The sequence below is a fragment of the Solea solea genome, chromosome 11 (genome assembly GCF_958295425.1).
Source record: "Solea solea chromosome 11, fSolSol10.1, whole genome shotgun sequence".
NCBI classification, from domain to species: domain Eukaryota; kingdom Metazoa; phylum Chordata; class Actinopteri; order Pleuronectiformes; family Soleidae; genus Solea; species Solea solea.
The window spans coordinates 22,598,557-22,617,138 of NC_081144.1; the positions used below are offsets into that span (position 1 = coordinate 22,598,557).

Consider the following 18,582-nt stretch of genomic DNA (forward strand, 5'->3'; position numbering starts at 1 on the left):
AATAAACTGAATGGATATTTGATGGAACATGATGTGTAGACCTTCTATCTAGGTTTGGAGTCTTCTCTAGCTAATTATGTTGTTATGTTTGTATGAACAAATAGTTCAATTGCCTGTCTTTTGGTATAAATTATATATATATATATATATATATATACATATATAGATATAGATATAGATAGATATATACTAGATATATACTATACATATACATATACATCTATATATATATATATAGATGTATATATATATATATATATATATATATATATATATATATACACAAATGATTGAAGGAACTGAGGGACAGGAGAAAAAGCTTTCCTTGGCGTGGACCGCCAGAGGGCGCTGAGGGTTTGCTGAACCTGAAAACAGCACTTCCTCTGCAGTCGTTAGCTGTTGGCGTCAGGCTTGTTGTTAGGGAGGTTGTCAGGGGCAGCGCTCCACAGCCCAGCTAGCTAATAGGAGCTTATGAGTCTCAGGCAACGATGTCACATTTATTAATTTAAGAAAACGACTGGCGGCTTGCACCATTTTCCCGTTCATAGCTGTTTTACTTATTTGCCTAAAAACATGAATGACAGCGACGGCGTTTGTAGAAAAGACCAGACTTTCGCAGGGATGTTTGTCCCTTGGCTAGCTTAATTTTTGGCTAACGTTATCAGGCAGTCGTAAAGTGATAGATATTGACGTTACATAGTAATTGACAGGCGTTTCCAGGTTTACGCTTCGGTTTATTTACAGTTGTTTTAGTGAGATAAAATGGAAGACACTGAAGAAAATGTAATGGAGCAGGAAGAACCGCTCGTCAGCGGCAAGAAAGCATCTTCCACTCGTCGCTCCACTCGACTCAACATCCAGAGGAGTAGTGTCTGCTCTCGGGCTTATTTCGTCGTGGTCATGGTCTTCTTCCATGTGTATATCCTGAATGTCATCGCCCTGCTGCTCTACGTGCACTACAATAACGGTGCCGGGGATCTGGTGAGCGGAGACACGGCCTCGTCAGCAGCAGTGAGCCAGGGTGGCAGCTCTCTGCCCCGTCCCTCTGCTCCAGCTGCCAGGCAGCTACATGTGGAGGAGCACAGTCAAACTTTCAGTCTGTCTCGTATTGAGGGAATACGGGTAAGAAAATTGGCATCATTTCTTTTACAGGTTGGCCAATTAAATACGAGAATGCAGTAACAACAAAGTATCAACCACGTATACTGCTTCCACTTATAGTATTATGTATTATTCCACTATTACAGTATATTTGTATACAAATACTCATTTATTTGAATATTTGCACACTTTATTATCAGTTCACATTTTATAATTATTCTCCTCCCTTTATTCATTATAGGGCTTTAATGAACCAATTACTCAACCAACCATCAACGTGTGTTCCACGTTTTATCCATTGTCTTGTGTTTTTATGTTTACACCATGAGTCGTAATTTTACTTTTGGTCTGATTTTGGTATATGCTGTTTTTACTCAGTGGTTAAAACTGCAGTGCAATGTGTTACCAAGTATCAATAGGGTGATCCATGAATTAGCAGAGTCTCATTCTCAAGAGTCTCAATCACATATGACCCAGGGGCTTTTATGTCACAATATTCCATCATGTCATAGCAACAACAACAATATTTTTGCACAATTTCAAAATAAAAGTGTTTGTTTTGATATGGAAATATATATGTAGTTCACAATAATCATAATGATAAACAGAATAATGATGCAAATTAAAATTTTAAGTGTCAAAAGCAGACATTTAAGAGGCAGGCCACATTAAAATGATTGAGAGGCTTAGAGTCTGAGACCTCTGGTTTAAATAAATAAATAAATCAGTGAAAGAATATTGCATGGAGGATTAGTGTCAGCAGGGAGCACTCTGGGGACCAGGAGACAAAGGGATTACCTCAATAATGCAACATTCACATCAATCAAGTTATTGATAGTGTTAATAAAATCAAGCTATACAAAGATGGGAATACTCCACAGATCATTGTTATTTCGATCATTGCTGTACATTCCATTCTGTAATTTTATTCTTATTTTATTGCATTTTACTGCATTTTTATATGTTTTCTTGTGTACTTTGTAGCTTATGTAAATAATATAATATAGCTACTTATTTTGTAAAACTGGAATTTATTTTTATCTGGAATTTATTTTTATTTTTATTTTATTTCTGCACAGTTGCACAGTGGGGCATGTTGCAAAGTCATCTCACTGGGGGTGTACTTGTACATCCACATGTGACAAATAAAAATCTTGAATCTTGAATATTACCATTAAAGTAATCAGAAGGGGCTGTTTGCATGGCAGTTTACCAGCTGACATACGTCAAAAGGGCGGGGTAAACACTGGACAGGTCCCAGTCCATTGCAGGGCCAACATATAGAGATGAACTACCATTCACATTCACATGCACCCCGGGAGGAAAACGGATCCACACACACGGGGAGAACACGCACACTTTACACAGAAAGGTTTTATTCCCCCGTGTGGCCAACATGATACTGATATCTTCATATATAGCCCAGCCCTAGTATCTGTACCATGTAAACATGGTAAATACTTCATTACTAAATCCTTGTGTGGTGAAAGTATTGATAACGTCTCCTGTGCATCTGCAGGTGGGACATGTTCAGCACGTTTCCTTGGTGCCGGGCAGAACACATGCAATGGTGACGCTAAGCTTGAAACCGCTTCTATTTGGTGAGTACAGTGTCGTCTCTGGGTACGATCTGCTGTTTATATATAAACGGCTTTTCTTCAGTCTTCATTTCGCTCCATTTAATTCCTCTCAAAGTCATACAAATATAGACCAGCAATATTTACTTAAAATTCACAGATACTTTATGTACATTTTCGAAGAAAAAAAACATAACAAAAACCCAGAAATCAGATTGATTGTCAAAATAGTTGACGATTAACTTGTAATCGGTTAATAATCAGTAAATCAATTAAATGTTGCAGCCCTACAGTGTACTTAAGCTCCTTTGTGAAAAGATTACTCCAAATATTATTTACAGTTATTGGCTTAGGGTTACATTCTATTTTTCTAAATCTATGCATCTCTTAACCACAGCTGCTCAATGCTGGTTTCACAATTCAGTTTTTTAAAAAATGTGTAGGAATAAACACCTAATCATAACTCCTGCACCGGTGATGTTTCCATTTGCGCACAGCTCCCATCAGTTTCTTGTCCCGTTTCTGCCAGACATAAGCCTTGTTGGCCACCAGCCTCTCCCCTTGCACTGTACCTGTCACTAGGAAGGTACCGCCCTGAGAGTGGTGCCGTGTCATGTTCCTCACACACGTGGCATCCCTCTCTAGCCACAGCTCAATTTGGGAGCGTATCCTCCCTCCTACCAGAGGTCCGTGCTTCAGGACCTGCAGTTTGGCAGCCAGCGAGTACTGAGACAGACTCGCTGGACTGTTCTTGAGACGCTTTAGACGCAGTTTCACAACTGGAAAGAGAGCAGAGACACAGACAAGGCATGATTGATGTCATCTTTTTTGGAAGGTTCTGCAGTTTGACTGGCACATGTGATTACTCTAAATTAGTAGTTATATATGTTTATATGTGCTACTGCAAATTAGTAGTTATATATGTTTATATGTGCAAAATGTCTTTATTCAGAAAAGATTTGTTCTTAGTGAAATTACATTGAAGCAAAATTAAATTGTTACATAGTTTCCTGTTGTATTTTAATAAATAAGTTGAGAAATGATCTTATATGGTCATTATAGCATTGCTAAAACATCACAACTAATGGTTGCCTAAGGGCAGGTGCAATATTAATTCATCTTTTTTATTCTGTGTAATTTATATTCTGTGAATTATATGTCCTTTGTAGGCCATTTGTTACCCTTACTGTGTCATACTGTGTCTTGTGCTACAGCTGCTGTAGCACTTTTGCACGGTAAAAAATGTCCCTGTGGGGACAGTAAGATATATTTGATTTAATACGACCTATTTGTGGAGCAGTGGCCTTTTGTCTACTATCTTCTGTAAGAAATAAATTAGGAACATATGTTATGAAATGAGGTGGAGGAATGCTGATACTTACCAAAATCACTCCTACAAAAAGTCTCCAGTGTATCTTTAGAAGAGGAGGCCACCTCCAGTTCACAGTCACGGCAGCTCGCCACAGGCACTGAAATATTCAAACCACTTATTCAGTCTATTGTATAAATGAAGTCAGCCGCATCATGTGCATGCGTGATGTCAGTGTCTCACCTCTGTGCCCACCCGTGTTCACAGTGGCGTTGGTGATGGAGGAGATGCACATGAGATGATCTGCAGGATACTGGTCACAGCGCAGTATTTCTGGCCAGGGGTAGCCATAGCAACTCATGATTGGCGCACAGCTGTCCCGTACAGATTCACACAAACTCCTGCAGGGTGATATAAACCTGACCGAGAGGAGATGGAGAGGAAATAGGGTCAGCGCCGGATAGAGGAAAGGGATTTGAATCAATAATGAAGTGACGGAGGACAAGCAATGACATTTGGTTGCTTTTTCTCAGAAGACAAGATAATCCTTTAGTATTCACACAATGGTGAGAAATTTACTCTGTCAGAGCAGCAAAGACGCTAAAGTTAAAGGTAATAAATACATGCTTTTTCACATGTACAATATAGAGGATATTGACTATTATAAAATAGTAATCAGATGCCAGGATGTCACTTGAGATATTATGTGACAAGACAGTGTAACATGTTACATGTGGTCTACTGGGAGCAGTGCTTCTTGTGTAGTCTAACAGCATCAGGGTCTGACACAGACTTTATAAACTACAAAGCAGTTGACTGAATATTTGTGCTATCCATTTCACGCAGTTTGAGCCCAAAACATGACTCAGCTAAAATGATGTTACTGATTTTTATTTTACACTTTATACATATGATTTTGGAATGTATCGGACTTAATATTGTTCTCTTTCCGCTACAACAACCAAACAACAACAACCAAAAAAAACGTCTAATTTTGACTTACAAGGTTTGACAATTATGTTAACAGGGAAATAGTATAAGCCAGTATAAGCAAACTTACCTGTCTAGACAGATGGGTGCAAAGAGAGAGCAGAGAAAGATGCGAGCGTCAGGGTGGCACTCTCTAGCTAGCAGTGGCAGCCAGCTGGCACTCTGATGTACAGCCTCGGCTGGAGAGTCATGGCCCAGCAGGTTGGGCATCCTCATAGAGTCATAACCAATGTTTTGGCACAAGGCCATGCCAGGCGGGACGGGCACACAGCGAGAGGAACTGCGGGGCTCCCACAGGCCACCGTCTCCTACAGAAAGCACAGACCTGAATCCAGTAGTAATACCAGGGTCCTGCCACACCTCGCCATCTTCTCCTGCTCCTCCAGAAACATGAGTATTTCCAAATCCAGTTTCAGTGTTGCCCTCAGTAATTGCCTTGTCCCGGCTCTGGTCTTTCACCCCAGCTCTTATCCTCCCCTCAGCTCTAGCTCGTCCCTCAAGCCCTGCCCTCACTCTGTGAGCACCGGGGCCCAATGTGCTTCCAGGTCCAGCAAGCAGAAGGAGAATTAGCACAGAGGCTGAATGGAAAGACTTAATGGAGCTGAAATGAGGACAGAGCTCTGAGGTCATCCTGGAAAAAAGGGGAAATCCTGTAGTGTGTTTTTTGAGTTGTTGTTTCTGTGTGACAGTGCTGGGGACAAGCGGATGGCAGAAAAGGTGTATTTATAGTGGGCAGTGATTACATTTGCATAGGAAAGGCGGTAAAGGGAGGTGTGGAGAAGCAGAAGGGGTGGGGGGGAGCACATTGAAGAATCACTAGAGATGCAGAGTTAAGCATGTTTGAAAGAGCTCAAGTTCACCAATGTGGTGAGTTGGTATTTGGATCCTTCTGGATTTCTGCCATTTCCAACCCCACAGCTTGAACCAAGGAAGTGACTGGCCCCCATGTAGTGAACTCCTCAAAATTCACAGCCCTGTTCCTCCCTGACTGTTGTTTTATGTCCGTCCCTGCTGCTAAGAAGGAAAAAATGTCCTCGTCATGAGACGGAAGGTGCTCATAATATTAAGAAGACAATTAAGCCGCCCCTAGGGAGAGGCCATTGCATTGAGAAAATAATCAACATGCAGAAAACATCTCAAAGTGACAGGACGCGTTGTTTTTTTTGTGTGTGGTGACGTGTACTCGGGACCCAAAATAAAATTGATGTAGACTTACTGTGTCGCAGTGGCCTGATTCCTGTTCAAACAAGCAGGTCACTTCCTTTCCAGGGGAGAAAGAGAAAGGGAGAGAGAGCGGGAACGAGAGTGAGAGTGTCCCCTTTATTCATATCAGTTATCCAGGTTAATGAGACCTGACTGAACAATAGGGATTAACCAAGTGAGCACAGTCCGACAAACTCCTGCTGAACAGGGAGGGCAACCTGCCGGAAGCCATTTATTAAGAGGAGTAATGATCAAAACACTTTGATGGATCACCGGGAGGGGACCACACCTTAACTTTTAATAAGTCAATAGATGTGTTTAAGAAACAATTTCCTAAACATGGCTATCACAATGTTCTAGTTTTCTGACTCAACTTTGCAGTAATTGATATCCACAATTACTGCATCCCATGGGCCTACACTGTCTCTACCTTCCTTTGGGGTAGACGACCGGCGTCTCATTAAAACCTCTAGTGGCATGTGGGCTTTAGACAATACCACAAATGACTCACTGGGGACTGGTGGAATATAATAGCATCTACTCATTATATAGAGTTTGTGTTTACTGTGGAACATTAGTAGACTTCCTGTGCTTTAACACCTACTAATTGCAACAATCAGAGGTAATAAAGTTTACCAACAAGATATGAACCGTAGCTCCCTTTTTACACTTGTAATTGGGGCTGCGGACAACAAGGGAAAAAAAATGTTCTTATATAATTCGATATCGATATATATCTATATTTTTGTCACGCTTTAAGGTAAGGCTTTGGCGATAGAGCTTATAATGATGATACCTGGATATTTTTAGGCTGTATATCAGGTATAGTGGGATGTAAAGCTGCATACTCTCTGGACTCATGAAAGGTGTATTTATTTAATTTATAATATTTTGTGTGTTTTTACAAATATATTTATTATAATAAATATGTGAATTATCAATGCAACAGCCTTTAAAACCAGGAAAAACCATCCTGGTCATACTTTATCACCATTTGATGATCATCTGTGAAGTCCATGTAGATATAATATCAATATATTTCCCAGCTGATATAAATCCCTTTACTATTTTTGTTTGTTTTGCTCAGCCTATATTAGTCATTTAATGAATAAGGGATTTCATTGTCCTACCTTTTTGGATGTAAGTGTCCTACTTAGCACCCACTGATCAACGTATCTGTTCCATCACCTTGAGAGGTTTTGATTGGCAATCAAAAAGTAATCCAATCCCAAATCAGACAGATCAAACCAACACTGTTGACGGGGATGTTTCAATCCACTTGAAGACCTTTTAACATGTGAAAGTGTTTCAATGAATGTCAAATAACCTCACAGACATGAGTGACTCTAGCAGTATCACCCCGTTACACATGTACTCACAGAATCATATTTACATTTAAAATCTTATAGATTCTACTCCCAAAAACTGAGAAGTTTTAAAAATGCTCTGTTTTTGTTTGAAAATGCAAGGGCTGTCTTTTAGTCTGGATGGAAAAAATAAGGCAGTGATTTGACTATGAGCTGTTACCTCAAAGTTACCGTAACACTTACTTTCAGTTTCAGTTAACGGTGTTTAATAGAAGAAATAACTTTTCATTGTGTCGTTTCTTGTTAGTGATAGTCTCTGAACACAAACGTCCTGTTTACACTGGTGTGTGCATGAGCTGTGCACCTGGATGGTCACATGATATACATTTTTAGGCATATTAGGATGGACGCAGATTACTTATGAGCTAAAACGCTTGTCTTTACACAGATTCAACTTTCTTTCTTTCCTTTCTTTTCCATCAATTAGCTGTCGACGTTACCCAATCCGCCTACGTAATCCTAACGGGGGAATGTGTGGCTCAGCTAATCTTTTAGTAAACCCTCAGCCTCATTTTGCTTGTGGTTGATTAAGCTTTGCCTCTCCCTTCCAGTATCCTCTGATCATAGACCTTTCCTCACCTCATTTTATATATTTTTCAGTCTGTCCTCGAGACTCCATATAACTTAAAATGGGAAAAACTAATGTTGTGCATCAGACCAAACTCCTTTGCAAAGTAGCAATGAATAGCATCCAATGCTCAGTCGGTATTTTGGTTAGAGGGCGTATGAGAAAAGTAAGATTGTGCAGCACCCCTGTTATCCGGTTTAGAAAAACCCCTTAGGACCCATATGATAATCATTTGTACGCCAAATCAAATGCATGTTATTTAAAACATATACACATCACACATCTCACAGTTCTATATTCACCACTGTTGTCTTTCATCAATGTTCACCAGAGATCCCTGGCTTCCTGTCAGAGGAGGAGTGTCGCGTTGTGGTGCAACTCGCTCAACTCAAGGGTCTGATGGAGAGCCAGACTCCATCACCCAGCCCGGGAAGAGAGGACTCAAACCAGCCGTTACTTTCTATCAGCACAGAGGAGGTTTTCAGTCTGTTGGACCTGAACCAGGACGGGCTACTGCAGAAGCAGGAGGTAATAAAAACAAAAACAAATGGTGAACAAGAGCACTCAGAGAGCACATAGAGAACTTTATCTACTTATAGCTATTACCATCTTACATAAGCATGACATAATTCATCCTGCTCTGTTAAGATAAGAACTTGTTGAACGAGACTTCACATTAAATTGCTGCCTAATCCGTAATCTGGATCGGATCCTGGTGAAACTTAGTCTCAGGGTGGAGTGTCTGATCCTGCATGCACATAACAAATTGAATGGAAACATACTTGGGCGATCACCTACTTAAAATCATATTGATACGTCAAAAATGTCGACAGGAAGTTGCTAACAGATACAAATTTACGGATAAACCCACACCAATGAAAACATAACCTCTTAGGCTGAGGTAACTAGAATCATGTCCAATACAGTTTCAGTTACAGTTTACAATCCCACTTCCCTTCCACTTGGCCATGGACTGCCAAATCAATTAATATATTGTGTTATGATATTATCAACAAATGCACATGCAAAGAAACCTGGATTCATTGTGACGTCGTATTTTGTTTATTGTTTTTCTGTGAGTTTGAGAAACCTACTCTGGTCTTTCCTGCAGATTGTGAGTCACTCACGTTCTCGGGATGGAACTTGGTTGAGCCCAGACAACTTGCGGCAGATACTCACTGGTCTGGAGGTTCGTCCAACAGGTCTGTGTTTACGTGTTTCATCAGTGTCAGTGTATTTTAGGGTCTTCTGCCTGATTCTGTCCATTTTTGGAGAGACTGACAGCAGCTTGAAAGAAAATATTCCTGATTTAGGTTTTTCACTATAAAGGTCCAGTGTGTAACACTTTGAACTGTTGTTCTCTGGAAAATGTAGGCTGGACATTCTCTGGAGGTTTCAGGAATGAGCAGAAAAGTTATAGTATAGTAGCCTAGTATCAGGTCAGCTCGCTTGGAACCTTGTCACAGCAGGTTCTAAAAAAGTACCAGGGTCTATCGCTTTCAAAAAAATTAAAAAAAAAAGCAAAAAGAAACATTCCGAGTTGCACTGTGCTTTGTCAAGCCGTGCTGGAACTTGGTCGTGGAAAAGCATCATAAGTGTGACCTACACTTGAACAATAGCATGACCCTGGCTCTCTTAAGCCTGGAGTGGAACCTTAAATTAATGTTCCTGGTAAAAATCTTTTTGTCCTACTCTTTAACGTTGACAAATATCTGCTGTGACAAAGGTCTATTACACCAGGTTTGAGCATTACATATACACACTGTATGAGTTAAACTCAGTCACATGATTCTGATCCAAACGATCACAGAATTTGACAGAAGAAACAAAGCTGGTGGTGACCTGTGACCTTTGCAAATGACTGTGTATATATACAAGGAAATCCAAGAAACTTGCAAAAGGCCACCCCACTTGATCGGTTCAGTTTTTTCAGTCCATTCAGTCATTCGTGAGTCTGTTAGAATCAGATATGTCAACAATTATCTGTTGGGCCGACCACCTTCTATCCTATGTGTGAATATTAGGCGTACATGTGTTCTTGAGCGGCTGATTGGTGGCTGTGAAAGTCTTTGTGAGTGACCAGGCTGGAAGAGTTTTGTTGTACACATCCCAGTCCGGATGTGCCTCATCACAACTCATTACAGGCTGATTATTCTCCAAACTTTCGCCCCGACCCCCCACCCACCCACACACCCACACACACACACACACACACACACACACACACTCACACACTCACACACACACTCTGTTGTTAATGAACCCCCTCCTCCCCAGTCACCTCTTCACTGGCACCCCATAGCTATTGTTGCAGTTGGGGGCCAAACGGTCATTCAACTGAGAGTAATTGGGGATTTTAATAAAGAGGAAAGGAATGGTGGAAAACAAAGATGGGAGCTGTCATAACTTACCGGCCACTACATTGTCTAACAATTCAGTACAGCAATAATCATGAGTCACAGGGTTTCATTGTAGGGATGAGCCAGTTTGATACTTTTATCAATAATATGTGATACTGGTCTAAAACACTGAGAAAAAAATTCAATTACATCCAAAAATCCGAAATATCATGTGCAACAATGGCATTTTAACATGTGTCATGTGTTGTTGAGCTTAGTAGGGCTGCAACTAACGGTTATTTTCATAGTTGATTAATCTGTCGTTTATTCATTCATTCATTGTCTACAGCTTTATCCTCCACATGAGGGTCACAGGGAGCTGGAGACCCCAGCTGGCATAAGGGGAAAGGCGGCGGTCATCTGTGGATTATTTTCTCGATTAATCGATTGCTTGTTTTGGCAGAAAATGTTAAAAAAAAATGTTGATCAGTGTTTTCCAAACCTTTTGTTATATGGAGCAAAGAAGCCTGAAAATATTCACACTTTTAGAAGGAGAATTTATTTTTATTATTAAAAAAACTTTCAAGCTGTTTAATCGATAATACAAATAGTATATATAAATAAATAATCATTGCAGCCTTACAGCTTAGTAGTTTAGTAGTGGGATTAATTATTTTGGTGTCTTGACAAATAAAACACAAATAATTGAGTGATGCACCAAACTGAACCATACTATACCAGGACTTTAGCCAAAACACAACCTCACTGACTCCAGCTCTGTGTGTAGTTGCTATTATTATTATTATTATTATTGTTATTATTATGATGATATGATGGTATGTAATATTCTTATATTGGATTTTTGTGTGTGTTTATGTGTGCCCGACAGGTTTTCTGACCTTGGAGGACTTTAGGCATGTTTATGATGTGTCACAAGGCCCGGGACAGCAACGAAGTGGGAAACTCCAGAGTCACTTCAAACAGAGAAGCAAACACACGTGGCTTTACCAAGGATCAGGATCTCACCACGTACTGCAAACACTCAGGAACAGGTAAACATACCCACACACACACACACACACATAACATGCCCTTATTTTTTCTTTCACTCATATTTGATGATATTATGTTTATCTGTCATTAACTTTTTTCTTTTTTTCCCAGAGTGATCACTCTGACACGTTTGCCCTCTACATTGGTGGAACTGAGTGAGCCTCTGCAGGTGATTCGCTATGAACAGGGAGACTTCAGTGACGCCCACCATGACAGCAGCCATTCTCATTTAGAGACGAGCTGCGCGCACACACGCCTGGCGGGAAACACGTCTGCGCTCACAGAGGTCTCCTGCAGGTATGAACTCTTCAGATACTCACAAACATGTTGAATCATCTCACAGTGAGCTCAGCTGGGGCAGCCACTGAGTCCTGTGCAGCCACCATGGCTTAGATGCATACTCTGTCCTATCACATGACTTATAACATGCTGACATGTATTTTTCACCTTCTTTTTTCTTGTAATAATTTCTATTAAATTCTATTTATCATGACCATGTATAATAATACATTTTTGCAGTCTAGCTGCTCTAAAGTTTGTGTTACCCTGTTCTTGATACATAACCGTTATCAAGGTTACGGCTAATTTTCTTTTTATGTAGAGACACTTGCAATATAGAATCATAGATGACCCTCAAAATACACATAGATTTGAAATAAAAAATATAGTATAAGGTGCTACACACGTACCCAGCCAACCCATCCAGTCTGAACAAACACATAATATTTATCCAAACCTGGTCTGACCAGTTCCATCCGGTTCCATCAGGTCTAAATGGCTGATTGGATTGAGTGGTTGATTTGTTTGTTTATTAAGTGTTGTGCTCTCAACAGTGCCCATCCCATAAGGGCTGACAAGACTCCAACAAAAAGAGATACAAAGATGAGCACATAGCATGTAACAATACACAATTTCATAATAATAGTTCTCCATGAAGAAACGGCAACAAGATAAGTGGTCATTAAGCTGGATATAATATTACCTTTTTTCATAACCATGAATTTTCAGTGCAGGGCTTGCATTAGACAATATAATTGGTTATATTATAATTAATTATAAAAACAATGCCGATGCGAAATGTAGGTGTAGATGCATCATAATAAATAAATGATATAAAAAATGAATAATAAACCAATGAAATCAGGTGAATGTTGACGTTATTCTCCTGTTATCTCTGTTCTCTTGCACCAGTCTGTGGTAAGAGGTGCTGTGCTGATGAGCTAAGCTAACGTAGGGCCTGTGCTACTTTAGCTGAGTGGTTAAAACTGAACAGTCTAGACATCTCTGCGGTGCAGATGGTACTTTAATGTTCCACAGTGGAGAACATACGCTCGTTGACTTAATGGTGATGGACATGGAAGCAGTTAAGCAACACATGATGGTTGTTTTCTGTGGGTTGGAGCACATTAATAATTGAGTTGTAACATATTTAATCTATGGAATGGTTTATGTGAGATGTCAGAGTACAGAGTATATGACAGATGTAACCTTCAACTCGTGATAATTAATACAACTTTGTGTTTTATTCTTTCTTTTAATTTGTTGTGACTAATTGGAAATAAATAAAAAATAAAGCCCTAGTTATATTAACTGAATAATGGGGACACAATCACAAATCAAGAAATTAGTCATTAGATAAATTGAATAACTGATAGTTTAATCTGTTTGGGATATTTCTCTATATTATTTCAAAAATTTTGCTGTCAGTTTCTAGGAGAGGTAGACACTAATGTGGACGATATTGAATACAAATTATGCTTTTTTTGTATGTGTTACTAAGTCACAAAAAAGCATTATTTGTTCATCCCAAAAGTTCAGGTTTTTTTTATTACCCATTTAATGTATTTCATATTTAGTTTATACATTATTTTTTATCAAAAATACTGCATATAATTCCACTAGCGTGCAGACAAAAAAGTGTAGAGAGACCATTAGTGTTGTCCAATAACTGGGTATGCAAGTTAAGCAGTTCATTTGTATTATTTGATAATTACACTGTTGTATTTTATCAGATGGAGGAAAAAAAGGAAATTGGATAAATATATGGGCATAAAAATCGGTCATGATAAAACCCATAATGATCGATTCTGGATTTGTTTTCCAGGTATCTTACTGTGTTGTTCTACCTCAGCTCTGCAGAGGAAGGTGGAGAGACAACCTTCCCTGTGGCAGACAATCGTACCTATGACGAGCAGGTGAGTGTGTGTTTACAACCCACAGACCTGTTCGTAACACTGCCTCTGTGAAATGATGACAACGCGACATGACCTGAATGCTGCTGATAAGATTAAGCCACTGATGACTCATGACAAGGAATCTGACACCTCAGTGATCAACGTGTGCCAGAACAAAATGATCAGACACAAAGTGTTGACAGATGTTTTGCCCGTCTTAGGCATTGGTCCAGGATGGAGTTGACCTGACCGACACACAGGAGACGTGTGGCAGGGGGAACGTGAGAATAAAACCTTCTCCTGGGACAGCACTTCTCTGGTACAACCACCTGTCTGATGGAAGAGGTAAGGATTCAATTTGCTTGTTGATAATGGCTCAACAGTCCTGAGTCTCCTCCATGATAGTAAGCGAAATATCAACTACAAAACAAGACGTTTGAAGAGGTCCATTTTGAGTTTTGGGAAAAACTCTTTTTACCATTCTTTGCATTTTATGGACAAAATAGCATATCAGTTAATCAAGAAAATGTTCTAATGTTCAAATAAAATAATTGTTAGTTTCCAAACTAAGGCTCAGTCCCATCTCACCCCTTGCCCTGTCCCCCTGTACCCCTCTGTACGGTGAGTGCCGTCACAGGAAGAGACGTCCAACACAAGAATCGAGCCGAACAATGCCAAACTGTAGATAAAGTTAAAAAGACTTAACAATCCTAAAAACGTGGGTTCATCTCCAACAATTATCACGGAAATGTCTAAAATCTCAATATTTAACAGAGGAGTCTGGTGTGTTTAGAGACAGCACAGACAAACCCTGCCACAGTTTAGTGATCCGGTCACGGAGGAAGTGCTGAAAGTCACGGTAGTTTAATGCAGCTGTGCAGTGATGACTCCGCCCACGTTGAGTAGGTACTATTTTGTAGTGGAAAAGCAACCTAAACCGTGCCGTGTCGTGCCGAGGCGAGGTGAGCCGGGACCATAGTGGAAAAGGGCCATAATGTTACAGTCATTGTCACGGTCTCTTTGTACATACGATAAACTGGTCCACCAGTACCCAAAGAAATCACTTGTGGGAGAGGAGCATCTGAAATTAGGGGTGAAAGGTCAGTTTGCACACAGGTGATGGACTCAGGGAAATTGACTTTGTTAAGTTTTTACTGTCTGCCTTTATATCTTTCTATAGGGTTGCATCTAAGGATTCATAATTAATTTATCTGTCAATTATTTTCTCAGTAAGTAATCGAGTACCGAGGTCCGTAAACTCAGAAAATCAGTGTTTACCAAACCTGTAAATGATGTTGTTCTTGAATGTCATATTCTGTCCACGAACAAAAACAAAAACTTTATTAAAAAACATTATCAAACTACTTTAATACTTATTATACTTTAAAACTTGTTATACTTGTTGTTACTTCGTTTTCCCTGTCTTTGTTGGTAGCAACAACACAGTGGATTCATCTGTTAACCTTCTCCCGTGCCTCCCCCAGGTTGGATAGGTGAGCTGGATGAATATTCCCTGCACGGCGACTGCCCGGTCAGGCGTGGGGTAAAGTGGGCGGCCAACAGCTGGGTCAATGTGGACCCAGACCATCAGATACAGGCACGCTACCAGAGACTTGTTGCTCAGAGGCATCAAGCTAAGTCGGTTATGGAGGAGCATTACCAACCTCTCTCACACAGTGACCTCCACCAGGATCTATAGTCTATAGGCTATCCTGTCCTGTATGTATGAAGCTGGTGAGGCCTGAAAGATGTTTTATAAATTAAAATTGCACAAGATAAAATAGGATTTTCTACTTTCAGTAAATTTGGTATTGTATTTTATTTTGCGGAAGCCTCTGCTTAAGAAATTCTCATTTATTAAAGCTACAGTAGGCAGGATCATTCAACAGATAGTTTCATCCACAGGTTGTGAAAATACTCACATTTTGGATGACAGATCTATGTCCTGAGCTCCTCTCATTTGACTTTCTGACAATATTTCTTGCCTTTAGGTCATATTTACCACATCCTCATGTCCATAGAGTCTGTCTTAGTCCTTGTGACGTAATATTGTCTTTTGTCCCACGTCCACGGTGGAACTGGATCATGGGAGAACATTTTACTGGATCACCAAAGACCCAGAGGACTGCTATAAAACACAATCCATGACAGTGAAGATTGCATCCACATTCACAGCTTCGAGGTTGGCATTTTAGGGGAAAGTAACTTGCATTGAAAGCGTGTTATTGGTGTGAAAGGGTGTGACATTTTATTCTATTGCACAAAGTAGAGTCACGATCGTAAGTCACGTTTTTTTCTCAACTGTAAGCTGTGAATCTGGATACCAGCCTCAGTGTTGTTACAGACCCCATTGCTAATTAACTTCAATATCTTGTTTATTTGACATGCTTTTATTGTGATATCTGAGCATTCTCTGGAGTAGAATGAGGGAAAAGTTCATCAGAAAGTGCACAATGTTGGAATAATGTCCGCCCTGGCTGTTTCCACGCCGGTGAAAAGCAGCCTGGGTTATTTTAAGGATCAGATATTCAGTCTGTCTGGTTCTGTGATATATTGCTCAATCTCTGTGGATTTGAAGTGTTCAGTGAACTCTTAGGCTGCATTCACACCAGCTCCTTCTTAATCGGACCTTAGTTTGTTTGCTCAGAAAGTTCCGGTTCCCGACTTAAAATAAACAACAATGTTTTTAAACAAATTAGCAGGATTCGCCCGCACAGTAGAGCAGTTAAAAAACGACACCAACATTGCATAAAAATATGTGACATGCATAGAAGAAGCGGCAGTTCAGGAGACAAAAAGGATGAAGAAATAGACGTCATTCTCCTTTAATAATAATATGTTATTCTTAAGGTTCAGTTCGTTTCACTTAAGTGCAGCAGTGTGAAAGCAAACCCAATTGAACCCCACACTGTTGCCATTCATTATTATGGATTTGTTGATCAATAACACCAAAAAACAACGTCAAACATCAGTCGTTCACATTTGGGAACATTTTTAATACAAATGTTATCGATGCATTGGCCTCTTCTTACTTTATAGAAAATGCAGTAGTTGTAGATATATATGAATTCTCTATTACAGTGAATTGAGCCTTAAACGTATGACTTCAGAATAACATATCTGTGGATGCTTGAATGTGATTTTGGGGACAGAGATTGCAGTTATGTAAAAGATAAGCTTGCTTACCTGCCCTTTCATTTCACTTCAGACATCTGTCATGTCAGTGGTATTTACTGTTGGAGAGTTAAAGCTTGTTCTCTGTTTGTTCTGTTGTTTCCGGTTCTTGAGCTTTTATTATGAAATGTTGTTTAGCATAAATACAGGACTTTTTCTAAACTGGACTTAAATGATGATCTGTCAGTCACGCTGGCTGTGGGAGGCCAGTCCCTCAGGTGTATTTCAAAATGAGTTATTTTCTATTTCAATCTTCTGTACTTCTGATCCTCACGTGTCACTCATATTTAATTGTCTGAAAGTATTTATTGTAATTTATTATTTATTATTTATTTACACCATTTGGTGATCTTGAAATGAAGGCAAGGAGTATTTATTATGGCTTGATGTTGCACTGAATTTGTCACTATTTGTGTTCTATGATATGAAATGTATAAAGTGTTTTATTATCAGTGTCTGTGTCTGTGGGGTCGTTCATGTAAGCCTGCTGTTGGTGTGGACAGCGTCCACTAGATGTCGCCCAAAATCAAACACCGCTGCGCTCCAGCCGCTCTGACCTGTTAAACATGAGCTGGCTCAGACTTGATCTAATTGTGGTTTCAATTACAACTGTTCTTTTTTGGCATCCTGTTTTTTATAGCTCCAGGTCCCAACACAGATAATCCGGTAAGTGCCCATTTTCAGTGTAACTGAAATACTGGTGACGGCGTATTCTGGGTGGACTCTAAACCACCAGCATGCCACTCAAAACTGTAAATATCCAGAAGTATTCAGGCCCAATGTGTGAGAATTAGTGACATCTAAGGGTGAGACTGCAGATTGTAACAAACGGAGCACTCCTCTGCTCTCCCTCCCCCAGCTGCCTCACGGAACTACGGTGGCCTACACATACCAGAAAGGATGTCTGTCTCCTTTGTTTGCGTATTAAGCTGTCACTACTGGTTTGACCATTCAGGCTGCTTTAGAAACACAGTGGAGCAAGATGGCAGCCTCCATAAAGTAAGTCCCTTTGCCTTAAGTACATATAATAATGATAATAATTACAAACTTTATTTCTATAGCACTTTTAATACAGGGATTCCAGCTTAAAGTGCTTCACATTAACAGGAAAATACTTTTTTTTTTATTATTATTTTTTTTAAAAAGCAAATACAACACAGAGTGGAATAAAATAGGAAAAGACTAGAGTCACAAAGTTAAAACCCGGTTTTATAAAAAGCTTCATCTGATGGCACTTTTCCATTATACAGTTCAAGCACTACTGGGTTCTACTCGGCTTGTCTGGTATCAGCCACGTTGTTTTCCATTACTCCACAGTACCTCATCCGTGTGGGCGGGGTCATCGTACTGCTGCACAAAACGGTTGTTTTTTGCTTATGAGACGACGTCCGACACAAGAATCGGACGCTCCTGTGTTTGGTGGCTGACGAGAGGATCCGGTGTGTTTGTCTTGTGTATAAAACGACATCACGGCAGTTTCGCGCAGCCGTGCTATGACGAGCCCGCTCACGATGAGGAGGAACTGTGAAGTAAGGGAAAACACTGCTTTTTGTAAACATTGAACCCCTTAAGTTTGTTTCTGTGTGTCAGCAACAGGAGACAACTCAAAGTCAAAGTGTGGCTGCTCCGTGCAGCAGCAACAGAGGAACTTTATCAGTTACCTCACATTTGCTGAAGCATTTTTCCACTGCAGACATTTGTTTTTCTTCCTAAGGAGTTTTTTTTTA

General features: G+C 39.9%; 2 protein-coding genes across 3 annotated transcripts; one reads left to right on the top strand and one right to left on the bottom strand.

Annotated features, from left to right (window-relative positions):
• Positions 1-400: 400 nt before the first annotated feature.
• Positions 401-17,310, top strand: LOC131468005 (transmembrane prolyl 4-hydroxylase-like). Its single transcript, XM_058641824.1, has 9 exons — positions 401-1,122; positions 2,621-2,702; positions 8,447-8,643; positions 9,227-9,317; positions 11,344-11,506; positions 11,619-11,804; positions 13,612-13,702; positions 13,903-14,026; positions 15,166-17,310. Exons 1-9 carry the CDS (start codon positions 763-765, stop codon positions 15,378-15,380), a joined length of 1,509 nt encoding a protein of 502 aa, XP_058497807.1. The 5' UTR covers positions 401-762; the 3' UTR covers positions 15,381-17,310.
• Positions 2,710-6,350, bottom strand: LOC131468006 (secreted frizzled-related protein 5). 2 transcript variants are annotated; one of them, XM_058641825.1, is made up of 5 exons: positions 6,194-6,350; positions 5,048-5,668; positions 4,231-4,406; positions 4,061-4,147; positions 2,710-3,457 (listed from the first exon to the last, which is right to left on the bottom strand). In XM_058641825.1, the coding sequence occupies exons 2-5, from the start codon at positions 5,605-5,607 to the stop codon at positions 3,132-3,134; spliced, it is 1,149 nt and encodes a 382-aa protein (XP_058497808.1). In that variant the 5' UTR covers positions 5,608-5,668; positions 6,194-6,350; the 3' UTR covers positions 2,710-3,131. The 2 variants fall into 2 exon arrangements, with proteins under 2 accessions (XP_058497808.1, XP_058497809.1); XM_058641826.1 differs by lacking the exon at positions 6,194-6,350 and having other exon boundaries at positions 5,048-6,120.
• Positions 17,311-18,582: the final 1,272 nt, after the last annotated feature.